The sequence below is a fragment of the Aulonocara sp. 'chitande type north' Nkhata Bay genome, linkage group LG15 (assembly GCF_057382095.1).
Source record: "Aulonocara sp. 'chitande type north' Nkhata Bay isolate Kocher_YH1m ecotype deep benthic linkage group LG15, A_spYH_male_GT1.1, whole genome shotgun sequence".
Taxonomy (NCBI): Eukaryota; Metazoa; Chordata; class Actinopteri; order Cichliformes; family Cichlidae; genus Aulonocara; species Aulonocara sp. 'chitande type north' Nkhata Bay.
The window spans coordinates 23,352,714-23,379,714 of NC_141358.1; the positions used below are offsets into that span (position 1 = coordinate 23,352,714).

The window sequence follows — 27,001 nt, forward strand, 5'->3', positions numbered from 1 at the left end:
AGTACCTGATAGTGCAAGAATAGCTGTGGTTAAAAAGAAAATGAGGAAGAATATGTCGCAGAAGCCCAGCAATGATGATACAGTGTACTCCTGTAAGCGATGTGGTAGCAGACATGAACCTAGACAGTGTCCAGCTTATGGCAAAATATGTTTGAAATGCGATGGGAAAAATCATTTTGCCAAACAATGTCTGTCGGAAGCCAAACCCAAATCAGTGCATGTAGTTGAAGAGACTGACTTAAGCGAGACTTTCTTTGTGGGCATAGTGTCACTTGAGGATGTAAAAAGTGAGCATAACGAAGCAGAGGACAGTGAGCGATGCTCAGATTATGAAGACACATGGATTGTTTCACTCCCAATACAAGGAGCTTTGGTGGCACTAAGGATTGATACAGGTGCGCAGGCGAACCTAATCAGCATGACAGAGATCCATGCCATGAAACCAAAGCCCAAAATAATAAAGAAAAGAGTACCTCTAAAAGACTACAATGGAAAGTATATTGAGAGCAGTGGTCAATGCAGGCTTAAAGTGACAATAAAACATAAAGATTATGATGTATTGTTTAATGTTGTTCCAGAAGGTCGTGAATCACTGCTGGGTGGCGTGACATCCAAAAGATTGAACCTAGTAGAAAGAGTGTATCACATCAGCTGTCCAGAAACAGAAAGTGGACAGCGCGGAGCAGTTGACTCCATTGTACAGCATTATGAGGATATCTTCAAAGGTTTGGGATGTCTACCATGCAATTACAGTATCCAGCTGAAAGAGGATGCAAAGCCAGTGATCCATGCACCACGTAGAGTCCCAGCTCCACTGAAGGACCGTTTAAAGAAAGAACTTAACAGGATGTTACAGTTGCAGGTCATTACAAAAGTGGAAGAACCGACTGCGTGGGTAAACTCAATGGTGTGTGTGGATAAAAGGAATAAAAACAATGATTTGAGAATATGCATGGACCCTGGCGATTTAAATCAAGCCATAAAACGTGAGCACTACCAGATACCAAAGCGTGAAGAGGTTGCAAGTGAAATGGCAGGCGCCAAATACTTTTCAAAGCTAGATGCAGCACAGGGTTTTTGGCAAATAAAGCTGGATGAGAAAAGTTCAAAATACTGTACTTTCAATACACCTTTTGGCAGGTATAGATTCCTCAGAATGCCATTTGGCTTAATCTCAGCATCTGAGATTTTTCATTGTGCCATGGACAACATGTTAGAGGGTTTACAAGGTGTTCGCTGTTATGTTGATGATGTGGTTATATGGGGCTCCACCCTACAAGAACATAATGAAAGACTGGTAAAGGTGCTGCAGCGGATGAGGGAGAATGGATTGAAGCTAAATCGTGACAAGTGTCATTTTGGTGTGAAGGAAATAACATTTCTGGGAGACAAATTCTCTGCTGGAGGTATTGAGCCAGATGAAAGAAAAGTAAAAGCCATCGCAACAATGCCACGCCCGACAGATAAGAGAGGTGTGCTCAGAGTGATGGGAATGATAAACTTTGTAGGAAAATTCATACCTAACTTGTCAGTGAGAACATCAGCACTAAGGGAGTTACTTCGTGATTCCATAGAATTTAAATGGTCAGCGAGGCATGAACAAGAATGGAATGATTTGAAAACCACACTGACAACGCGCCCGGTGCTTGCCTATTATGATCCAACTAAGAGTCTGAAAATCTCGACAGATGCCTCAAAGGATGGGCTTGGAGCTGTTTTACTTCAGGCTGAAGAAGGGAGTTGGAAACCAGTTGCTTATGCTTCTAGATCCATGACTAAGTCTGAAACCAGATATGCTCAGATTGAGAAAGAATGTCTTGGACTGGCATATGGACTTGATATTTTTCACTGTTATGTTTATGGTCTTCCTACCTTTACAGTTGAGACAGATCATCGTCCTTTGGTGTCAATCATTAAGAAAAATCTGAATCAGATGTCGCCGAGGATTCAACGTCTCATGATGAAACTGCAAAGGTACAGCTTTGACTTGATATACACACCAGGAAAGCATTTAGCTTTAGCGGATGCACTGTCGCGAGCATCAGAGGTGTGTCACGCAAGCTCCACTGAGAAAGAAGTAGACGATCATGTTAATATGATAGTGGAGTCTCTGCCAGTGTCTGACGCAAAGATAAAACAAATATGCGAGGAGACAGCTGCAGACAGGGAGCTGCAAACGGTGATGGAAAATATCCAAGGAGACTGGCCCAAAGGGTCTTGTTCAAAGTATTATCATGTTAGATCGGAGCTCAATGTGGTAAATGGACTGCTGTTGAGAGGCAATAGGATTGTGATACCACATAGTCTGAGACAGCTGATACTTCAAAGAATACATGAGGGACATCTGGGAATAGAAAAGTGTAAAAGGAGGGCTAGAGACACTGTGTACTGGCCTGGCATTAATAAAGACATTGAGACCATGGTCGGAAAGTGTGAAACATGTAACAAGTTTCAGAGCAGACAGGCAAGAGAACCCATGATGATTCCTGAACTTCCTACAGCGCCTTGGAGGAAAGTCGGAACAGATTTATTTCATTTTAATGGGAAAGACTATCTGTTGGTGATAGATTATTACTCTAACTTTCCTGAGATTGCTCTGCTTACAAGTACAACTGCTAATAATGTGATCACACATGTGAAGTCTATCTTTTCCAGGCATGGAATACCTGAAACTGTCATTAGTGACAATGGTCCTTGCTATAATTGCAAAGAATGGCAGAATTTCGCAAGAGAATACGGCTTTAAACATGTCACATCAAGTCCTCAACATCCACAGGCAAATGGCAAGGCTGAAAAAGGAGTGCATATCATCAAGCAGCTTCTGAAGAAGGCTACAGACAGTCGATCAGATCCTTATTTAGCTATGCTGAGCTACAGGACTGCTCCTCTTGACTGTGGTTTATCCCCTGCAGAATTGCTGATGAATCGTAAGCTACACACAACTTTGCCCTGCTATGCAGAAAGCAAGCAGAGTGAAGAAATTATAAAAAAGCAGGAGCATCTGAAATGGAAGCAAAAACTGCAATACGACAAGGGAACAAGAGCACTTGGATTGCTTGCAAAGGATGATGTAGTGAGAATCCAAGATCAGAATGCATGGAGCAGGAAAGCCATTGTTCTTCAGGAAGCAGGTCCGAGATCATATGACGTAAGAACTGAAGGTGGTCATGTGTTCAGAAGGAACCGTCGTAACTTGCTGAAGACTAAAGAGACATTTCAGGAGGAACAATATGGTGAGGAAGATGAAAATGTTGATGTGTCACATGCAGAGATAGTGTCTGGTTTAAAACCACTGGATGGACATGAGCATGTGGAGAAAAGTGCAGTTGTTTCAGAACCTGTATTGAGGAGGTCAGAGCTTAAGGTCAAAAGACCAGTTAGGCTTAATCTGTAAAGCTACGACTGGATTTGTTTTTATCTTATATTCTGATGGTGTTGGAAAAAAAAAATATATTGATGTAAAACAATTCAGAGAAAAGGGGATGTGGTGATGTGTGGGTGTTCATGTGCTAATGGGGTTTTGCCAGTAGGGGGCGCTGTATTTGAGAGGGCTCATGAATGCCTCTATAAAAGAAGACTGATTTGTGAATGGGAGAATAAAAATGTTTGGAGCAGACGCTCGCGAAACACAAGTGGATGCTGTGTAATTATTCAAAGCTATACGAAGACAACACACTGCCTTCTCGTTATTATTCCCCATATAGAGGATTTTCCATTTCTGTATTGTAATTTGTGTTTCCTTTCTTGACACCTGTCCTGCATGATCCAGAGGAGTGGGAGAGACCACGCAGCTTTTATCCTGCTCACTTCCTGGACAAAGAGAAAAAGTTTGTTAAGTGAGATGCCTTCATTCCATTTTCTGCAGTTTTGTGAGCTCAGCCATCATTGCTTAGGTTACATCTACTGACAGGACAGCTGAAGTTATTCTTCAATTGTCTCTTACAGGTCGCAGGGTTTGCCTCGGAGAGAGTCTGGCCAGGATGGAGCTCTTCCTCTTCTTCAGCACCCTCCTGCACCATTTTCGTTTCGCTCCTGCACCTGGAGTTTCAGAGGATGAATTGGATCTCACGCTAAGTGTGGGCGCTACTCTCGGACCTTCACCTCACAAACTGTATGCTGTTTCCTGTATGTGATGGAGAGAAATTCTTGACAAAAGTTGTCCTAGCCTGTACAAAGAACTGAATCATCTGGGTGTAATCTTTTTTTTTCTTCTGTTTTTTTTTTCTTTCTACTAAACAATAAGAGTAATTTGCCATAGAAATGTACGCCAGAATCATCAGTACTGATGTTTTCTTGGATGTGTGTGTAAAAGAATTTGTTTTTTCTTTTATTAGTTAGACAAAAGATGGATCATATATGGATACAAAAAACTGTTTTTTATTTTCTTTTTTTGTTTTGTTCTGTCTTGTTATTTCTCCCCATGGATGATTTATCTCTCCTTAGAACAGCAGCATATGTCCATATTTTCACAGACATCGGAAGACCAAATGTTGCTGTTCTTAGGTATTTAAGAAATATGGATCCATTATCACAGTCTATCTGGGACCTAAAATAGTGGTGGTTTTGCAGAATTCAAGACTGTGAAGGACACACTTGTTGGTTATGAAATAGTCTTTGGAAATAAAACAATTGCATTTTGAAAAAGAATTTAGACAAGGGCGTGGTAAGAAAACTATCAAAATAAGGATCCATCGTCCCAACTGTGTTATTTAAAATACTTTCTGAGCGTTTCTCCTCAGGGGTTTGACTGTGACCGTGGCTATATGTAATCATTTCTCATGGCTTTTTTTTGGTCTAAAAGTGATTCATGAATGGAAATGAGACTCTTTGCATTTACTAATGTGAGAGACTTCCGGATGGAGAGCTTGTGACAGAAGAATGTCAATAACAGAAGTATGTCAATACCTCATGTTTACGTCTAAAGGTACAGTTTAGTTTATTTAAACTGGGATGAACTAGTACTGCATTACCTGAAATGCTACCTAAATTTTTCACAATTTGAATTCTCTTTTTGGTCATAGAAGTGGCAGTTTATACAAAGTTGTCCTACCCTGTTGCCTGGATTTAAAATTTAGCCTAATTTTATTCAAATTAGTGTCTCCCCAGCCTGTCATGTAGTTCTTGTCTGCATGTTTCATGTTATCGAGCTTTTGTTAGCATGTCTACATCTCTCCATGTTTCCTGTTTTATTTTGAAAGTCTTGTTTCCATGGTCAGTGTGTTTAGTTTTGGCGTGTTTTTTTTCTTCTTCTTTTTTTCACGTCATAGTTCCGCATGCAGCTTTTCAGATTTATGTTCTCTTGTCACAGTTTATCTGAATTTATTCCCGGTTTAGATTTCAGTTTAGTTTTTACCCCAGCGCACTTTGCCTTGTTTTGTGTTCATGTATTGTCAGCCAAATAAATGGCTCACCTTTTCTTATACTGAGTTTACTCTCCTGTGTCTGTTTTTTGTTCCGCTTCACAAACACACCAGCTACGCGGCCGTGACTGTATCTGACCTTATTCTAGTGTTAGAAATTCTGTTTAAACAGTAATATATGGTTTGAAGTACCAAATGCCATTTGAAATATGATTTCTGTCTAACACATTACTATGGATGGAGTGCCAAAATAAATTAAATAAATACATCAATAAATAAAAATGGATTGCATTTATAATTTTTTTCAAGGCACCCAAAGCGCTTTATAATTCATTCACTCTCACATTCACACACTGATGCAGGCAAACCACAGTTGTAGCCACAGCTGCCCTGGGGCAGACCGACAGAAGCGAGGCTGCCATATCACGCCATCGGCCCCTCTGGCCAACACCAGTAGGCGGTAGGGTAAAGTGTCTTGCCAAAGCACACAACTACCAGGACAGAGAGAGCTGGGGGATCGAACTGGCAACCCATCAGTTACAGATGATCTTCCCAACCACCTGAACCATGGTCTCCCCCAAATAGCAAATAGTTACTTGCTTGAAATCACTGGGGTGACCACACAGTTGTACAACTGCACAGAAAAATAAGCTTGAGAACTTGGCTGAAGCAAAAAAAACAAAAAAACAAAAACAACTTTATTTTTGTATCAAACTGTAACCATCTTAATGGTGTTCATCACGAGAACAGCTGCTACTCATGATTCAGGTCTTCAGTGGTAAGTCCGGCATTTTTATAAATCTGTTTTCCAAACAGTAACAGCTTAGCTCTATATTACATTTATTTCTCATGATTAAATACAAATAACTGTAAGGGATAATATCTGGAAGATTCCTAAGGCCTTTAAAAGAAGCAGAGAAATCGAACGGATTTTGTCACTATTTCACTTTTTATTCATGATCCTTTAACTCAAATACACTCATTGTTTGACTGTGGTTAAACAATAAGAATTCGGTGACAGGTCTTTCTGAGTTGAAAATCAATATCAGTATATAGCAAAGTAACAGCTTGCTAACAGTAATGATTTACTAAGTCATTCAGATTAACCTTTCTACTGCATTTTCCCACCCCCTTGTAGTGGATGTCTAGATTGGTCAACTAAGAAACAAAAAAAAGAAAGAAAAAGAACTTCAGTACCAAATGCTGGGTCAGTGAGTCGCTGTGTACAAAGAACTATCAGAGGACATTTTGTTTTATAATCATGGGGATATTAGATGTTTTTCTCCATTGCTTCAGTTACACATTCTTGTTGGGGGCTTTCACAGTTTTCCTGTTCATGTATTTAATCTCCCCTTCCAGTTTCAGTACCAAAAAACATGGTAAGGAGCCTCCAGGACCCAGACCACTTCCGTTGCTTGGGAACCTACTTCAGCTTGACCTGAAAAAACCCTACAACACATTACTGGAGGTGAGTTTGTTTTTGCATTACTTTTCTTTTAGGTGGTTTTCAAGATTCAGCTCTACAGGGAGCTGCCTACATTTGTTTTGTTGGATTTGTGTCAAAGAATGAACTTTTTTCTGTTCTTAGTTATCCAAGAAATATGGATCAGTCTTCACGGTCTATCTGGGAACTAAAAAAGTGGTGGTCCTGGCAGGATACAAGACAGTGAAGGAGGCACTTGTAGACTATGATGACGTGTTTGGAGACAGAAATAAACCGGAGATCATGCGTGAACTTAGTCAAGGACATGGTATGAAAAGTGACTATTATGCTACAATAAATGTATTTTTCAGAATCTAGTGTTAGTTAAACTACTTTGTAAAAATTTCATTTCAGGGGTTGTGTGGTCCAACGGCGATTCATGGAAAGAAATGAGGCGCTTTGCACTGACTAACCTGAGAGACTTTGGGATGGGCAAGAGAGCATGTGAGGACAAAATAATTGAAGAATGTCAATACCTCATCGAAGTTTTTAAGAAATTTCAAGGTAAAACTAATCACATTGTGTTGAGTTTAGTAAATAGTAAATAAACTGACATTTTTTCTAAAGTTCATGTGCTATTTTATTTCTGTTGTAACAGGAGAAGCTTTTGACACAACCCAACCAGTTAACTGTGCAGTCTCTAATATTATCTGCTCCATCGTCTATGGCAGCAGATTTGAATATAATGATCCAGAGTTTATACTTCTGGTAAAGAGAACATCCAGAATTGTTAGACTTGGTGGAAGTCCCTCAATACAGGTATTAATTGCTACTTTTTGAAGTATATTCACTGACAGTATTATTTATTTTGCTTTGCATAAAGCATTACTTTGTCAACTTTGACAGATCTTTGACATGTTTCCATCGCTCTTCAAGTGGACTGGGGACAGAAATGAAATACACAAAATATATTCTGCTAATAAGAAACAAAACCGAGCCATCTTCAGTCGCTTAAAAGAGAGTCTGAATCCCCAGATGTGCAGAGGCTTTGTGGATGCCTTTCTCGTCCGCAAACAAAATCTGGAGGTTGGACTGTCTATCATCTTTCAAGTTGGTGTTCTCGGATGTTTAACTGAAGCTCAGGGTGAAATTGTGCATGTTCCTGCCCAAAACTGTAGCTGTGTGTTCATAGAACTTTGAAATGTATCTGAAACCTCTGTTGATTTGCAACTCAACTAAACTTTAGGATTAGAATGATTTGAGTGACTTTTCTGTTAAATGTCTATGTGCAGGAATCTGGGATTACCAACAGTCACTTCCATAATGAAAACCTTATGATAACAGTCATGAATCTGTTTGTTGCCGGCACTGAGACAACATCAACTACACTGAGATGGGGACTTCTGCTTATGGCCAAATATCCAGAGATACAGGGTGAGAAGCCTAAGTAAAAAAAGACAAGATCAAGTGAACCACAAAGCTTTTATGTATTTATTTAGTATAAGTGAAGTGTTTTAGTCAGGTAATGGGGATGTGTCCACTGCACTCTTTTATGCTTCAGATGAGGTCCAGGAAGAGCTGAGGAGGGTCATAGGAGATCGACAGGTGCAGGTTGCCGATAGGAAAAACCTTCCCTTCACTGACGCCGTCATCCATGAGACACAGAGACTGAGCAGCATCATCCCCACTGCACTTCCTCACAAAACCACCCGAGACATCACTTTTCAGGGTCACTTTATTGAGAAGGTAACACTAACACACTTACTATGGAAAACCGAAGATATACCAAAGAAATATCTTGATGGAAAAAATAAATGCAATATGAACAATGTCCTTTCAAGTTGGGGCCATGATACATGACGACAGGCAGGTCAGCCTAAATGCAGACAAAGGCATAGGCATTGCTTCTACTGATTTACCTGTCAGCAGGAAACTGAAGCTTACAGGGAGGTTGGCAGGAAAACTGCTGCCAGCAAAAGAAAGCTTTAAAATCATACAGGCAAGAATTACACAAGTTATCGTAAAAAAACAACTAAAAAACAACAAAAGCACCTTGCAAAACTTTGTAAAATGTGAAACTGGAGAATAGATTATGTGCCTTTTAGTGTGCTGTTCTGTTTTTCGTGATAATATTGTACAGATTCACAATGCTCTTTTTCTTTTAGATATTTTTTTCTGGCAATTTTGCCTTTATTGGATTATGTAGCAGTTAACGTAGACAGGAAACTGGGAAGAAAGAGGGGAAAGACACACAGCAAAGGGCTGCAGGTCAGACTCACACCTGAGCCTTCTTTCTCCAGCCGTGTAGCTGCCTGCTCACCCACTGAGCTAAAGTGGCACGCCAACAATCCTCCTTTTAAAACAGCATGCAAAAAAGAAGCTAAAGTGAGTGCAGAACCAATTAATAATTATAAAGAGCAGAAAAAAGCAAAATGCATATGATGGATTCTAGTTTGAACACTCTGGAGACAAAGTAAGAGAGGCAAAGTTGAGATTGTTTGGACATATGCAGAGTGGGGGAATTAAGGATTTTGGACAATGGTGAAGACAGAGCAGCCAGGCAGGAGGAAAAGATGAAGACCACAGAGAAGATGTATTTAAATAGTGAAGAAGGAGGACATGCAGAAGGTTAATGTGAAAGAACAGGGCGCTAAAGGGAATAGCTGAAAGGGAAAAAAAAGAGGAAGTTGCCTGCTGTTCACAATAATATTAGAAAAAAAGTGCAACAACGACATGCAGGCCATCAAACGCATTAAGTAAATAAATGCTGATTAATTTGACAAAAGACACCATTATAAAGGATTACATCAGAGGGAAGGCTCAGGCTGAGCAGTTTAGAGACAAATTCAAAGAGCCAAGATTGAGATTATTTATACATTTGTTTGAGGAGGGATATTAAGCATGTTGGACAATGGTGAAAAGAGAGCAGGCAGGAGGAAACATGAAGATAGCAGTGCAGGAAGACATGCAGGAAGACAGTGTGACAGAAGAGGGCGCTAAAGGCAGCAGATGAATAATAAAAAAAAAAAAGAAGAATTACAAAACTGTTATAGAAGAATGCAAGTATTTTCACCAATATGCTGCTGATCACAGCCTATATGCAAAGGGAAAAAAATGCTGATCAATTAATCTGTGTTGCAGCTAATCTGGATTTGTATTTCCCTCTTGTCTGGATACCCAGCTGATTCAAATACTCCACCTTGAGTAATAAACTGTGATTTTCTGGGGCGACCGAAAAACAAATTTAAAGTTAAATAACAAAATGTCCTTTTACTACCATAAAAATATAGAATATAGAATTTTTTAGTAATTACACAATGGAAAATGTATCGAATTTTATGGTAGAATAAATTAAAATAAATGGGAAATTATGTAATGAAATATCACCCATAAAAAAGTTTAAAAATATATATATATATACTGTTGTTAAACTAGTAACTGGATTTGTATTCTACAGTGTTTTTGATTGTACTGTAAAAGGGGTTGTCATGTCTATCTTTACTTAAGTAGAATGTATATTTAATATTTCTTCACTGTTAAAAAGGTATTTAACATAAAACTATTGAATTTACCCTTTAAAGATATTCTGAAAATGGCTTGTAACATACTGTTAATATCAAGTATTAACATGTCTGATCATGCTGATCAGACAGCCATTGACCATAACCCCCCTCATTACCTTTGCTAGAAGAAGTTTGACATTAGTAACATAAGTAACTTCTGTAAGCTATTAAAATGTATCATATAAAAAGCATTTTCAGTTTGTGTATTGTAATTTTTGCAGGGAACCACAGTGTTTCCTCTCTTGACATCTGCCCTGCATGATCCCAACGAGTGGGAAAGACCGCACAGCTTTTATCCTGCTCACTTCCTGGACAAAGAGAAAAAGTTTGTCAAGCGAGATGCCTTCATTCCATTTTCTGCAGGTTTGTGAGCTCAGCCATCACTGTTTAGTTTACTTTGACTCACAAGAGAGCCAGAAATGTTTCATGAATTCTCTCTTGCAGGTCGCAGGATTTGCCTCGGAGAGAGTCTGGCCAGGATGGAGCTCTTCCTCTTCTTCACCACCCTCCTTCAACATTTTCGTTTCACTCCTGCACCTGGAGTTTCAGAAGAAGAGTTAGATCTGACTGCAGTTGTGGGCATTACTCTCAGCCCTTCACCTCACAAACTATGTGCTGTTCCCTGTATGTAAGAAGGAGGCAGTCTAAACAAAGTTGTCCTATCTTCTCAATCCTTTTATAAAAATGAGTTCTTTTGGGTAGTTTCTTGTTTGGTTGGGGTTTTTTTTATCAGCCCTTTATTTCATTTCTACAACATTTCAATCCTCCGATTTTTATGAAAATATGAGCATATGGTTCTGTTTTTAGTTATCATAGTTATCATAGGCATATGGATCGGCCTTTACAAACTAATGAAGCCCAACTCATTGTAACCATTTGGGCTTCATTGATACGTGTATGCTTTTGCATGAGCTGGAGATGGGCACCCTTCTTTGCCAAGGTTGTTAATCTTGTCAAACTGCATGACACACTGACAGACAGAGAAGACTGAAAATGACCATTCTGCAGATCCAACATCTAGAACATGGAGAGTGGAATATGAAAACAAATCTAACCAGTTAACCGGCATTTTACGTCCCAGGGCCTAGCTAATAAGAAACAATGTAAATAGGCTGAACATTCACGTTTTCGCACAGGCTTGGATTTTTTTTCCCCTTAATAATAAAACACAGAAACTTTAGAAAATGCACTTTGTATTTACTTGTGTAAACAGCACTGCCGTTTCACTCCTGCACCTAGCATTTCAAAGGATGAACTCCAACTAGTACCCTCATTCCTTCACCTCACAAACTTGATGCTATTTCCTGCGTGTGATGAAGTTGCATTTTTTTCCAAAGTTGTCCTACCCTGACGCCTGTCAAGGAATTCAGCCTTTAGTGCTTTCTGTTTTTTTCTATTCTTTGTTATTTCAGAGAAGCTCACATGAAGTGCGAAATGAAATAAACTGATTTTGAAGAACAAGACTGCCTTTTCTTCTTACCTGTAAATCTCCACCTTGTTCTTTGGTGAGAGGTCCAAATGGTCCTGTTTTATGTAGTTTAGCATCACACAAATGGATCATATACTAGTATAGAGACATATGAGAGGAATGAAGTGATTTATTTTGAAAGTGTTTTAATGCAGATATGCTCATCCTCCATCAGGGAAGTAACAACAAGACAAGAGACAAGTTTTTTTTGGTTTTTTTTTGTCATAGTGTACCTGTCCATGGTTAACGTTTTTATTTAAAGAATATTCATTTCAAAAACAATTCAATTCAAAGCAATGTTCAACTTTGAGATATGAGATCTTTTATAAATATTCATGACATATTTTTATGCAGTATCTATAATTTGAAGAAAGTATCTGTCGTTATTGTAGTGTTAGAAATTCTGTTAAAACAGTAAGACATAATTTGATGTACCAAATGCCATTTGAAATGTGATGTCTGTTGACTGAAAAAGAGCGAAACCTAGGGTTGCTTGGGTTTAGTTACTTTCTTGCAATCATTGGGGTGACCACACAGGTGTACAAGTACACAGGAAAATACACCTGAGATTTAAAAAGAAAGCTATGTCCTAAACTGTAACAGCTTAACTCTATATTGTATTTATTTCTTATAATTTAATACAAACTTGGGTTTTGTGATTTAAATAAAAATAAAAAGTATTTATATATATATATATATATATATATATATATATATATATATAGAGAGAGAGAGAGAGAGAGAGAGAGAGAGAGAGAGAGAGAGAGAGAGAGAGAGAGTTCTCATAAATCACATTTAGTGAGAAGCAGGATAAGTAATGCCTTAGCTGGCATCTTTCAAGCCGGTGAAGCTTCTCTAAAGAAAGAGATGACATCTGGGAGACTACTAGGGCCTTATAAACAGCCAGAGGTTGGATTGTGTCAGTATTTCTGTTTTTAGTCATTATCATTTCACTCAAATACATTCATTGCTTGATAATATTTGAGCAGTATGCTGTTTTATATGTAAGTGGAATTCATACAGAATCTTTCTACTGTATTTTTCCACCCTCGTCTGCTGGCTGTCTACAGAAAAAAAAAACTTTAAACCAAATGCTGCTCATCTATTTTATCTCCTCTTCCAAGAGTCCACCTATAGCTGCCCCAGAGGTGAATTCACTTTTTCCTGTCTATGCATTATACATTTATCTAGACAAGACTAAGTGCTTTAAGAAAAGCAAGCAGCTTTTAATTTCCTGGACTTGTGGTCATAGAAGAAAACCTGTGTCTTCTTAGCAGTTCTCACACTAAGAAGTGACTATTGTGATAGCATATGAGTCCCAGGGACTGTATGTGGTGAAGAGGTGTGCCATAGAAACTTCTGTCGGTCTGTTAAGAATTCAACAATTTCAATAGAAATTTATAATTGAAGAGAAAAAATATTGCTGTGTTGCTGCTTTTGTTCCAAAGTCGATGTACTCCCGAATGTCATGCACTAAAAGAGGCCATATTTTTTGTATTATTTGAATTAGTTCTTTCTGTTTTTATCATTATTACTATTACTATTTGTTATTTCAAAGCCAATCATGTGATTCGGAAAAAGAAATAAACCCCTTTTGAATTGCCTTTGACACAGAACAAAATGGCAATGACCTCTTACTGAGTTTCCTTTGGCCTAAATGCAAACACTGAGAAAAAGAACGGTTTCACAACAAGCCAAAGTTCAAAAAGTACATCATGTACTTCAGTGGATCACTACTAGACCATAAAATCATGGGAATGATGTGTGAATGATTTACAAAGTAGTTTAACTGACAAAAAGTAAGAGTGAGTAATCACCTATCATCAACAAGAGCCCCTGTCTCTCTTCTACCACCACTTTTCAGTCCCGGACAGACAGTCTGTCTTGGTCTGTCTGTTGGAGCCTATCCCAGCTGTCATAGGGCGAGATGCAGGGCATGCCATGGACAGGTCGCCAGTCTGACGCAGGGCTAACACACAGAGACAGACAACCATTCACACTCACATTCACTCCTGCATTCACACCTATGGACAATTTAGATTGATCAATTAACCTATCCTCTTCTTGTATCATCGGTTATGAATGTGTGTGAATGTTAGATACAAGGTACTTATGCATGTATAAATGGGGCAATGAGGCAAATTGCATGAAGTGCTTTAAGTGTTCAGGTAGAGTAAGTGCTGTATGAGAACTAGCATTTATTAAAAATCTTAGATGAGTTTAAATCTCAGTAACGTTGACTTCAAAGTCAAGGTCAGAGGTCAAGCTTTCTGAAATTCTTGTGAATGTAATTACTCGGAAACAAGGTGATACAGGATTTTGAAATTGATACCAAAGGTGTATATGAGGAGGCTGGGAAGGTAGCACTGGTAATTGCCAGTATTTTTAGGATCATTGTTTCATATTTCTCACTGTGTATCATTGTTATTCAAAGTGTCTTGCTCCGCCTCCTGACATACTACAAATTCTACAATGTCAGAAACCTTTAAATACATTTATAACAGTAGCACAAGTGAAACTCACATTGCTTGGAACAAGTCACTTCTCTGACCACAATGGAGTCACCATGTTCAATTAACACATGTATGCAATGTACAAGAAAATCCACCTGAGAACTTGGTTGAAGTTAAAGATATATTTGGTTGTTGGTTGATACAGAAATACTTTAACAGTGGCAAACCACACCTTTTATGTACTGACCTGCACACTTTGTTAGTTACATTTTGCTTTATTTTAGCTGCATTCTACATTTATCTCTGCTTTAACCAGCTCCTAAAGATGAAGATTATAATTGATTATCATTAGTTCACAGATCAATTTGTCTTTCCACTCACTCATCGATTCGTTTTCTTGTGTTTAAGTGTACATTTTTATTCAAGCTAATTGACATGAATCAAAAATATCCTTACAAAGCTCCTCGTGGTGCTGCAGGTTTCTTTCGGAGTCTCAAACTGATTTTGCTTGCTTAAAGAAGAATCAAAGAAACACCACCCCTTCACAAGGGGACAGCACACAGTTTAACATTTGAAGGGTTAAGGATGAGACTATCAGATGGTGATAGAAGCAGTTCATCCTCTGAAACTCCAGGTGGAAAAGTAATTCGGAAGTGCTGCAGAAGGGTGGTGAAGAAGATGAAGACTTCCGTTCTGGCCAGATTTGCTCCGGGACAAACCCTGCGACCTGAAATAGAAAACAAAAAAATACACTACATTTTATCTGATAGTAATCTGGGTGATGACAAGAAGTTGATTACAAACCTGCAGAAAAAACCATGAAGGCATCACACTGGATAAACTTTCCATCTTTGTCCAGGAAGTGTTCCGGATAAAAAGTGTACGGTTTCTCCCATTTACTCTCATCAGACAGAACAGAAAACAGGAAAGGATACACAGCTGTCCCCTGTTGAATACACAAACCAAACTTTTTTCCTCCCTTTTTTAATATGTATTCACAGGATATTACACAAAAATCAAATATTATTTTTTAGCTGTGACTTCAAAACAAAATTTCATCTGGGACAAAATGAGTTTTTGAAAACCTACTTGATTCATTTAATCTAGCTTAAAAAAAATCAAGCTGATGAACATTTTTCACACTGTTGTATTCTATAAATATTGATCACAGAATATTTCCTCCTTGATGCTGGAACATGCTGACTACTGCAAATTCCATGAAATGTTGATCTTCAATTTGATAATCAAACACTGAGAGAAAGAATCATTCAACTCTCTTTTTCCACATCTGTGACGATGTTTTAGTAATCAAAATATGATTATTTTTTAAGCTTCAATATATAATAAACACATCATTTGTTTTCTGATATATTTTACCTTCTTAATGAAGTGACCTCTAAAGGTAATGTCCTGTGAAGTTCTGTGAGGAAGCCCCAGGGCAGCAACAGCTGTTAGCCTCTGTGTCTCATGGATGACAGCATTGGTGAAAGGCAGCTCTGTCCTGTCTTTAAACTGAACCTGACGATTTCCCACTACACTACTTAGCTCCTCCCGGACCTTCTCTGGAAGATGAAAGGGCTCGAAGGATGTAATAAATCTGACTTCAGTGTAACATAAATTTTTGTTGTTTGCAAGCACTTTGAACATTTACAGGTTCTTACCCTGTATCTTTGGATACTTGGCCATAAGAAAAAGTCCCCATGTGACTGTGCGTGCTGATGTTTCAGTGCCAGCAACAAATAAATTCATTATTGTTATCAAGAGGTTTTCATTGTGGAAATGACTGGTGGTAATTCCAGATTTCTGCGTATAAAACCAGAAGTTATTCAACAGCTAAAGCTTTTGATTATGACACAGATTCACATTGCTGTGTTAAACAGATTTCTATTCACCAGTTGGGCAGAAGCACCACCAGGTTAGGATAACGTGTTCACATTATTGCCATTGCTCTTTAAAAAACAATATCAGCATTGTATAAATTTTTGTTCCTCACCTCCAAATTGTCTTGGTGAATCAGAAAGGCATCCACAAATCCTCTGCACATCTTTGGATCGAGAGTTTCTTTCAAATGACTCACCAATTTCCTCTGTTGTTCCCTATTGGCTGCAAATGCTTTTTTGAATTCATTTGGGTAAGAGAACCATTTGCCAATCCACGGGACCATGTTATAAAGCTGTAAAAACCCAAATGCATCTGTGTTAGTATTTAAAAGGGCAAGCAAATGTTTGTTCATTTCATAAGAAGAAAAACTAATGTGTCTGAAAGTAGTTTAAAGGATTATGGTTTGTTATGATTTTATTTTTAAAATCAGAAATGTCAAGTAAGGGGGGGACCGTGCCACCCTCCAGTGTAATTTAAGTTTACTGGTTAGTTCTGAGGTTATTCTTATTACATCATGAGGTATTCTTATGAACACTTTAGTTTCTTGTCTATTGGGTTTCTGTTGTGTCAAAGGCTACGTTCACACTGCGGGTCTTAATGCTCAATTTCAATTCTTTGATCAAATACAATTTTTTTTTGTCTGGTTGTTCATACTACAAATAAAATGTGAAAGCAAACGCGCTCTAGTGTGAACGGTTCACTGCCCTCAAAGTGCCCGCATGCGCAAAAGAGACGTCACACACAACGTGCTCTGTTTATGGCAGTAAAATGGCGGCTACAAAGCTAGTAGGTGTTGTTCCAGTAGTCTATCAATTTCTGCACAGTCGCAACCAACAGAATTTTGACAAATAATTAGAGAAAGAAGGACACTGAGAAAAAAAGAGTGCCCGTGCTTTAACATTGGCCTCGTTTGGAGCAGTGGCTGCTACCTCCACTCAGAGGTTTATCTTCTCCGGCGCTGATAATTGGCGTCTTGTGTCAGTGACATAAAAGACGGATTAAATGTGACATGACCATTCAAAGAGCAGTCACTTTCTAAAACATCAGATATGTATCGGATTCAGTACCACATACGAAAGTGACCTAGGTTGCATTTGAAAATACTGAATTTCTGCTGTTCAAACTGTCATACCATGATCGGATATGGGTCGCATAGGGTCAAAAAAGTCGGATTTGATGTGCTTTCGTCTGCAGTGTGAACGTAGCCTTAGTCCTCTGTGTGTTGGTGATATGTGTGTTGCTGTGTGTCCTTGTGTCTCCCCTTTTTGTTTACATTGTCATTGGTCTCCACAGTGTTTGGAAGGTTACTTTTAAAATGTATTCCACTACAGATTACAGAATACATGCCCGAAAATGTATTTTGTAACGTATTCTGTTACATTAGTCAATGAGAGTAACATATTCTGAATACTTTGGATTACTTAATATATTATCATGCTGTTTACAACTACCGTACATGAATGTACTATTGCTGTGTGATTTATTACTATTACTGAAGGCTACTCGCCGTACCAATACCAACTAGATTTTTAAATCTTAATATAAAATGACTAACAGTAGGGTGGACATTAGGTAAGGCTGCACTTTTTGCAGCGATCTCATATATAAGAATATTCCTCACGTATATAAAACAGGTCTATGGCTCCGAACCGTAGTAAAGGGACCTCTGGCTAATACGTCGGGTTCCGTGTTGGGCTCGTAGCCGAAAACTAGCTTTACTTTGTTGTCTGGGTCAACTTTGCTAGCAAGAGACAGAGAGAAGCATTGAAAGGCTGCTCCAAAAGGAACTTATTGTTTCGGAAAAAAACACGAACACAGTCGAGTCTAAATAGCTTACTTACAACTGGGCTCGTCAGGCATTCTTGTTAGCTGCAGTGGTTATTATTATATTTACATGCTTCCAGCTCCCGTTTCTGGTCGGCGACAACTCGTATTTTCGACTCTCCAAGAAACGATTTTTGGAATATCAACAAATTAAATCCATAGTAAAAAAGAAATTTAATCCCAGTGAAGCTGAATTACAAACACCACCAAGTGTTGTGGAATTTTTTAACCTAAAAGCCCCCAAATTATTGTTTTAAATATACAGAACACTTTCTAAAATAGATGAATCAATATCCCTTCCTATTGCAAAATGGGAAGCAGATTTATCGATCAACTTAGACCAAAACCTTTGGTCTCAGATATGCTTAAAAACCTTTCAATGGATCAGAAATCCCAGTTTGCAATTAATACAATACAAAATAATACATAGAGTGCACTATACTGGTCATAGGATGTTCAAGATGGCCTATACACCTTCCAACAACTGCTCACACTGTCTAGCAAATACACCGGACAATTACATCCACGCTCTTTGGTTCTGTCCACCAGTTCAGAAGTTTTGGCGTGAGAAATGTGAAGACTTATCAAAGTGTCTGAAATGTAACATTCCAGCCTCCCCTTTAGTATGCTTGCTGGGCAACTTGGATGAGGTCACTGCAGAAATAAACACAGCCCACGTTGTTTTTACGGCCCTATGCATTGCCAAAAAAATGGTCCTCATTAACTGGAAAAATAAAAATAATCTTAATTCTAACCAATATAAAAACCATCTAATAGATCACATTAGTCTTGATACAGCCTCTGCCATCACATTTGATCAATCCCTTTGGGCTCCTTTGATCAGCTTCATCACCTAGTGGGGGTGGGGGGTCATGGTTTGGTCCTGCCTTCACTATTGTGGTTGATATGGGGGTAGGGACGGCCTTAGGGCGTCTGGGGAGTCCCTAGGGACGTTTTCCCTGGAGGGCCTAACCCGGGGGACGTGGCCATGAACTGGTTAGGGGCTCTGGTGGCTCTTAGATGGTGTTTTCCTTGTGGCTGCGTACAGCGGAGATGGGGGAGGGTGTGTGCTGGCCGACGTTGGTTACTGGCCTGGTAGCCTGGCTGCCCCTGGGTGGGTCCGGGACGGGCGTGGAGGCTTGGGGGTCTGGGGGTGCTCCGCCCCCGGTCTGGGGTGCTGGCTGGGCCTTGGGGGCTTGGGTCCTGGCTGTTGTGTCGCCGGAGCTGTGGGCGGGTGGGTGCAGGGGGGCTCAGCCCCAGTGCAGGGGATCTCTGATGCATCGGCCCAACTAGGGGGCTCTCTAACTGGTGGGGAGGCTGTTATATCTTTGCAGGTGGTCTCCTCACTACAGGAGCTCACTCTGCAGGTGGGGGAGAGATATAGGAGAGGTAGAGAAGGAACTCAACCTGGGTGTCTATTGTCTTGTGTAGTTTGGGAGATGATTGGATGATGGGGTGGGTGCAGTTTTCTCTGGGGTGGAGTCGGGTGGGCTACCCCGGACTCTGTGCTGCTGCTGCGGGCCCCGGTCCGGATGGGTCTGGGCCCCCTTGCCCTGGTGGGTTCCAGAGTGTGGGGGTGCCTACTGGGGTCAGCGGGGGAGCTGGCCCCAGGGAGGGGCCGCTTGCCCCTCCCTTTCTTCCCTCCCCATCCTCAGCTGCCTCCCTATTCCCACTCTACCACACACACCCACACACGCAGGGCTTGGGGTGTAGGGGAGGCACTCCCCCTCTGTCCCCTTCTGGCCGCCTGTGCCTCAATTTTATTCTGCAACCTAGACATCCACATTACTCACACTCTCACATAACACATACATATAGGGCCTTGGGGGTGGGCACCTTTTACAGCATCCAGAGGATGGTCGGTGTATTCCAACCCACCTCTGGCACTGGTGCCCTACCCACAATTTTAAATGCATATAGACACTGAGGGTTTTCGGAAGGAGCTCTCTGATAGGAAGCAGGAACATGCTCTCCTGTGTTTTAAATGCACTTTAGAACAGCACACAGCAACACTACATATGAGCGGGTGTAGGGAGGTTTGAGGTCTTCACTCACCCCGGTTCTGTTAGCCGTCAGGGCTGAGGGGCTGGGAGGAGGTGCTGGCCGTCAGATTGGGGTCTGGGATGCAGGGCCTCCCTGCTACTGCAGATAAGGAGGTGGTCCGCTTGCCTCCACCCCAGAGAAGGGTTACATCTCCTGGGTCTAGGTGCGGCTTGCCCCTCTGGGGGCGGGGGTACCTGGACCTGGGATATAGAGTATGTTTGGGGAGTGTGACTGTCTGTGCAGTGTCTATTTGTGTCTGTCTACACGTTGGGTGAGTGCCGAGTATTTGGTTGTGTATATGGGGGTGGGAAGGCACGTTTGTGTCCGCGTGCGCCTGTTCGTCTGTGTCTATATGTCAGGTTGGGTCTTAGACTCAACCTCTCTGGGTACATCTATGGCCCTCCAAAGTATGGAGGCCTATCTCCCCTCACCACACTCCCTGCCGGTGGCTGATGCCCTCAGACGTTGGTGTTTTGGTGGTTCTTGTCGACTGGGGCTGGGCGCTCATGTATGTACCGGCTCACTCCTGGTGGCCGATTGGCGGGGCCTGGCGCCTGTGGGCCCCTTTCCGGGGGGTGGGGTACCCTCAGGCCTCAGGCCTCTGGGCCTGAAGCTCGGTCCTCTCTGGCACAGCTGGCTGCCGGCAGAGCCCGCGGGCATGCCACTGCAACCCCCTCTGGCTTCTGCTCCATAGCTCCTGGGTGACCTCTCGTTTGGGGATCTACTCAGCTCTTCCTAGGAGGGTGGCACGGTTCAAGGTTCAAGGTTGTTTATTTGTCACATGCATAGTTGTACAAGTATAACACACAGTGAAATGTAGCCTGACACGCTCCTCGACATGTGCAAAAATTGGGGGGGGGGGGGTAGAGGAAGAACATTATATATATATATACATACATATAGTATATACACTGGGTGAATGTGCAGTAGTAGCAGCAAGCAGGTGAATTCTGTACATTAATATGAATAGACATCTGACTATTTTACAGGATAGACAATATAAACATATTTAAAATTAAAGGAATTGAAATGTACATTGTGCCTTGGTTTAGAGTGTCTGGAAGAGAGTCCTGTCTCAGTCAATTATAGATGATGTGAGAGGGCGGGTGTGTGTGTTTAGGGCACGGATGGCTTGGGGATAGAAGCTCCTCTTGAGTCTCTCTGTCCTTGCCCGGAAGATGCGGAACCTTCTACCAGATTGCACAAGTTGGAACAGTTTGTTGCCAGGATGGGATGGGTCCTTCAGTATCTGCGCTGCTCTAGTCCAGCATCTCCTGGTGTAGGTGTCCTGAAGCGGGGGGAGAGCAATCCTGCAGCAGCGTTCTGCTGTACGGATCACTCTCTGGAGAGCTTTTTGGTCCTTCACACAGCTGTTCCCAAACCACGATGTCATGTTCTGTGTGAGGATGCTCTCCACAGCGCCTGTATAGAAAATCCTGAGGATCTTTGGAGAGACCCTGAACTTCCACAGTTGTCGTAGGTGATACAGGCGCTGCCTAGCCTTTTTGGTCTGGACCTGAATGTGGGCAGCCCATGTCAGGTCTGAGGAGATGTGGACACCAAGATACTTGAAGGACTGCACCCTCTCCACTGGAGCTCCATTGATGATGATGGGCTTGTAGTCTCTGTGCTGACCCCTTCTGAAGTCCACCACCAGCTCCTTGGTCTTGCTGACGTTCAGCTGGAGGTGGTTGTCCTGGCACCACGATGCCAGATTCTTCACTTCATCCATGTAGGCCGCCTCATCGTTGTTGGAGATGGCACCCAACACCACTGTGTCGTCAGCAAACTTCACAATGGTGTTGGAGCCATGGGTGGCCACACAGTCTGAAGTGTAGAGGGAGTAGAGCAGTGGCGAGAGGACACATCCCTGAGGTGCTCCTGTGTTGATGGTGATGCTGTTGGAGAAGCACCTGCCCACCCTCACCACCTGAGTTCTGCCAGTGAGGAAGTCCAACACCCATGCACACAGACGGCTGTTAAGTCCCAGATCCCTCAGCTTTGTGAACAGTCTGCAGGGCACTATTGTGTTCCCCCCCTTTGGTGGTCCTCTTCGGGTCCTCATACTCTGGGGCCTCTGGATGTCTGGGGCCTGGATCTCCTCCATACCTGCTTCATGCCCTGGGGGACGGGGCTATGGCTCCCCACACTCCCTAGCAGATCGTTACATGGAGAAACCTTTGGAATGCAAGCATGCTGATCCACACAGGTATGCACACAGGTGTACACACGGGTATTCACAGACGCGGACTACACCTTTCTTGGCTGCTGCCTCAAAGCACATTGTGCGCTGTCTATCTTGTGTGCTGCACAATAGCGTTTAATATTTAGTATCTACTGTTATCTACTGCTAGCTAGTTTATTGTGATGGTGTTGTATTTATTATGTTGCTAATTTTTTGTTTGTTTTCTCTTCTGTTTTTTTTCTCCACACAGGTGATCCAGGTGTTTTGTTTGTTTTTCTTTCTTTCTTCCCCCCTTTCTCACCGTGTCTTCTCCCCTCTGTTTTTCTTTCTCTCCCTCTCTTTCTTTCATTCTTTCTCCCTGTCCTATCCCCCAGTCATGTCTATCCCGTTTGTAGCAACCGAAAATCAAATCAAATAAATACATAATTATAATAAAGGTCAATCAAATGGACCAATATGGCAAGGCCATGATGATCCACTTGGTAAAATAAATCCGCTTGGCATCTTTCTTGGTCTTACGACAACAATTCTGATGGCTAAAGATCCAAACGGGACAAAAAATAAATAAATAAATAGAAAATAATAATGTGTTAGTCTGTTGCTAAAAGTTGTTTCTTCTGTTCATACCGATTTGCGAGTGGTAATTTGCTGTTTGTGGTAGAATTTGTTTAGCATACTTGAAGGATGATTGAAAAAATCTATTATCTTGTTGTTTATATCTATTAATCACAAATTCATGGTTGAAAACAGAACGAGAAATTCATTTGTTGTTTTACGTGTGGTTAAAATAATTTCATGCACAATGAGAGATATATTCAAAGCATGCTTGTAATGTATTACTGTGGTAATGTGAAAGAGATGTGAAAAGAGATAAAGAACTAAAGCTATAGCTGTGATACAAGAGTAGAAACGGAGCTGGCTGTGTGCAATAATGTTAATATTGTTGTGCAGGCTAGGTTTTTTTCTTGTTCGTGTGGAAGAAACTAAGATTTTGGATCACAATGGATTCTCTCCGGAGGGAGATGGCGAGCCTGAGCCCGGACTGAACTTTACAGAGGAATTTACTCTTCTTCCTCGACGGAGACTCCCAAGTGGTAACACACAAACCACAAACAAAAGAGAAAAAGAACTAGACTAAGAATTTTTGACATGACGAATGACCGAAGACAAAAAGACAATTGAACATTGAGCTCAAAGGGACTTTTTTTTTTTTGTTTTTTTTGTTTTTCCGGCTTATTCTTATTATTGTTATTATTACCATTACTACTGTCAATGTGGAATTTGTGTCTTGTTTATTTCATTTTGTGTAAAATAATAACCGTTGCTGCTCAGATTCCTGTCTCCAGCCATTTCATTCCATATTTGCCTCGCTTTCTATTGTAGCCCTGCCGAACCTAGCAACTGGTCCGTAGTTTGGCTGTCCTAAACTATTTAAAATGAGTCAGTGGTTACACTTGGAAAAGGTAAAGCCCCTGGAGGAAGTGATCATTAAAAAGAAAGCAAAGTTAAATGAACAGTAGCAAATATTTGAAAGCATATCACTACACAGACATAAGCAAAGCACTGCCCCTTAGTTATAAAAGTCAGTTAGAATTTACAAACAAAATCTTTAAAAACTTTAAAATATACCTGGACAGATGGGGCACTCAAAAGTGTGGTGTTTCTACATGTACGATGTACCAAAGATGTAAACTCCAGGTCATTGTAATCAAATCTGTTGCCATAGATCAAGGAGCAGAAAATATTGGCAGTTGCATTGTTTAATGATTGCTTGACATCAAATTCTCCTGCAAAGAAAATTACAAAAAGTTCATTTGTATCAAAAAGTTGCAGTTTCTGTCAGTTCACTGTTTACCTTTGAACTGTTTAAAAGCTTCCATAAGGTAATGACACTCCTCAATGATTTTGTCCTCAAATTCTTTCTTTCCCATTCCAAAGTCCTTCAGGTTGATCATTGAAAAGCGCCTCATCTCTTTCCATGTGTCATCATTAGCCCACACAATACCTGATTTGACAGAAACAACTTTCAGTAATATAGATAAAGGTTATACATAGTTGCTAATTATGACTCACACTCAAATGTGTTTGCAAAAGTCTTGTCTTAATTACGCACCATGTCCTTGAAAATGCTCATCAATAATTGGTGTCAGATCCCTTTCTCCAAACACTTCAGCATAGTCAACAAGTGCCTCCTTTACTGCGTTGTATCCTACCAGGACCACCACTTTTTTGGTCCCCAGATAGATGGTGAAAATAGATCCAAATTGTTTGGATAGCTAAAAACAACAAAAAATGTTCATATATCTTTGTTTAAAATACATTAAAATGATCAGATACATTGAAAGAAAATTCCTCCAATGACTTCCTCACCTCCAGTAACGTGACATGTGTTTTCTTCAGGTACAGCTGCGGGAAGTTCCCAAAAATGGGATATGGTGTGGGTCCTGGAGGCTCCTTTCCATCCTTTTGGGTTATGTTAGAGAAAAGGCAGTGGATCAATAGAAGGACTGTCAGACACAAAACAATTGAATAAATCCCCTGGAGAAAAACATATAGTATATCCATGGCTTAAGCTCAGTGACTTCTGTTGGTTATTCCAACTGACAGACAGGATGACTGTGTCATGGTCAAGGTTCAAGGTTCAAGGTTCAAGGTTCTTTATTTGTCACATGCATAGTTATACAAGTATAACACACAGTGAAATGTAGCCTGACACGCTCCTCGACATGTGCAAAAATTGGGGGGGGTGTAGAGGAAGAACATTATATATATCTACATATAGTATATACACTGGGTGAATGTGCAGTAGTAGCAGCAAGCAGGTGAATTCTGTACATTAATATGAATAGACATCTGACTATTTTATGGTCCGGGTGAGTGCTGGGCCTTCCCACAGGGCCGGCATTTCCACCCCTAGGCAGAGCCGCCACAGCATGCTGACAGGCTGCACCTGAGCATAATTGGAATTGCCGGCTTCTTAAGACCAGCGCTCAGACTCACACCTCGCCAGATCGTCTTCATGATGAATAAGTCTCTAGAATTAGCGGGGCTGTGGAAACACAGACCCAACAGAAACGTATGCATGTATTGTATCTGCTTTGACGCATGAGGGGGCGTCATAAATAATACCCTGATGTTATAAAAACAACTGCTTGTGTATCATTGGGCGGAGATCGATGCTGTCTGTGTGCGTTGGAGTGTTGGTGCGAGCAAGGCTACATTGTCCGCAAAGTCCAAATCCATGAACTGCTGAAGGGGATTGCGTCCAGCGACACCCATCGTTCCAATTGTTCGGCGCATGACATGGTCGATGGCGATGTTGAAGAGGAATGGCGATAGGACACAGCCTTGTCGCACACCCGTATCAATGTTAAAACATTTCGTAATGCCGTTTTCTGCCGTTTGGTTTCTGACACTTTCAGGTAATTAAACATGCCCTGGTTCATCATTACTCTACCTGAAAAAGAAACAACAACAGTGTCCAGAATGATATTATGGACCTTGACCTGAAAGGGGCATCAGGTTGAGGGTACAGGGTTGTCTTCTAAGAGCTCTTGTGGCATTCTTTTCTTTTTTTCTAACACGTTTGTGTGGAATATAGCCTCCACAACTAGCTCACTGTTCGTCTCTTCCAGTTGTTTATTGGTCCAACTCACAAACTCATCAGCTGCTCCTTTAACTCCCTGAAACTCCCTGATATATTTAATGAGGCTATCCTTTATTCTGTCAACCAAACACTGAGCTGCTAAAATATTAGAAGACATGGGCCATAAGGACAACCTTATACTTCACAAGTGTTTCAATGTGTCCCTTTGCTTTTTCCATTTCTCCGTTTCTATCACACTATCTGTTGTGTCTGTTAATACAAGACTGAGAATTGTTCATAACACCAGATGTGGATCAGCGTAAGAGACTTCTCAGAGAGAAATTAAGAGAACCCATGATGTTGTTCCTGCATATTGGCAGCACCATCAGTGGAGTTGCCCACACGTGCAAATATGAATACTGATTTAATCTTAAGTTTGTTTCACTGCCTCTGTGAAATACTTCCTTGTAGATTTTCCACAGCCCACCACAGCAGTAAAGTGCTCATGAATGGCGTCTGTCACATATCTTAGGACAATAGCACACTGTTCTAGTCTGTTGACATCTGTTGGTTATATAAATTTGAAATGAAAACATGTCTCACTTGCATTTGTACTCTATCACTTTTCTGAGAGCATCCACAACTTTATTGACTATATCCTTTGACATAAGGGTCACAAAAGAACCCCTATCTTTTGCACCTGTGTCATTCCATCTGGCTGGTACAACTTCTAATGTGCTGTTGAAGGCACATATCATACCCCCTCAAAAGGGTTAACAACTCTAGAAAGTTGCCATGATTGACTGCAGTGTTTTATGGAGAGTAAGCACCCTCTAATCCCTCTGTAACGAAGTCCACTATGACTTTTGCCACATCTAAATTCTATTATCTGATGCTCATGATTTAAAGACATTTTTGTCTTGCAGAAGGAATTTTACATCTGTCCTTAGCCAGTAGAAAGTATGCATCAACACTGTCTCTCCAATTTTCTCATGAGCTGATGAATATGTTCCCATGCTTTCATACCACCTTTTATGAATGTATTATCAATTTCTATCAGGTCAAACACCAAAAACAACAATGGAGGGATTGTTTGTTCTTTTCATTAAATGTCACCCACTTGTGGTTGATGGCATGCTTGTTGTTAAACAATTTAGGGAAACTTGTGGGCTATTGTAGATGGTAACTGAAAAACATTTGTAGATCCTGCGCTTG

At 40.8% G+C, this 27,001-nt stretch overlaps 2 protein-coding genes and 1 pseudogene across 4 annotated transcripts; 2 read left to right on the forward strand and 1 right to left on the reverse strand.

The window, feature by feature from the left end:
* Positions 1–5,601, forward strand: part of LOC147313095 (cytochrome P450 2K1-like) — a 66,658-nt pseudogene extending 61,057 nt beyond the window's left edge.
* Positions 5,602–5,928: 327 nt separating this feature from the next.
* On the forward strand, positions 5,929–11,807 carry LOC147313098 (cytochrome P450 2K1-like). Of its 3 annotated transcripts, XM_086265041.1 has the most exons (10): positions 5,929–6,138; positions 6,720–6,828; positions 6,949–7,111; positions 7,198–7,347; positions 7,442–7,602; positions 7,690–7,893; positions 8,076–8,217; positions 8,345–8,529; positions 10,568–10,709; positions 10,791–11,807. In XM_086265041.1, the coding sequence occupies exons 1-10, from the start codon at positions 6,089–6,091 to the stop codon at positions 10,976–10,978; spliced, it is 1,494 nt and encodes a 497-aa protein (XP_086121167.1). In that variant the 5' UTR covers positions 5,929–6,088; the 3' UTR covers positions 10,979–11,807. The 3 variants fall into 3 exon arrangements, with proteins under 3 accessions (XP_086121167.1, XP_086121165.1, XP_086121166.1); XM_086265039.1 differs by lacking the exon at positions 5,929–6,138 and having other exon boundaries at positions 6,574–6,828; XM_086265040.1 differs by lacking the exon at positions 5,929–6,138 and having other exon boundaries at positions 6,574–6,828; positions 7,690–7,869.
* A 2,623-nt stretch (positions 11,808–14,430) lies between these two features.
* LOC147313099 (cytochrome P450 2K4-like) lies at positions 14,431–24,822 on the reverse strand. Its single transcript, XM_086265046.1, has 9 exons — positions 24,571–24,822; positions 24,314–24,476; positions 24,056–24,205; positions 23,830–23,987; positions 16,261–16,440; positions 15,929–16,070; positions 15,645–15,829; positions 15,072–15,213; positions 14,431–14,994 (listed from the first exon to the last, which is right to left on the reverse strand). The coding sequence occupies exons 1-9, from the start codon at positions 24,763–24,765 to the stop codon at positions 14,810–14,812; spliced, it is 1,500 nt and encodes a 499-aa protein (XP_086121172.1). The 5' UTR covers positions 24,766–24,822; the 3' UTR covers positions 14,431–14,809.
* Positions 24,823–27,001: the final 2,179 nt, after the last annotated feature.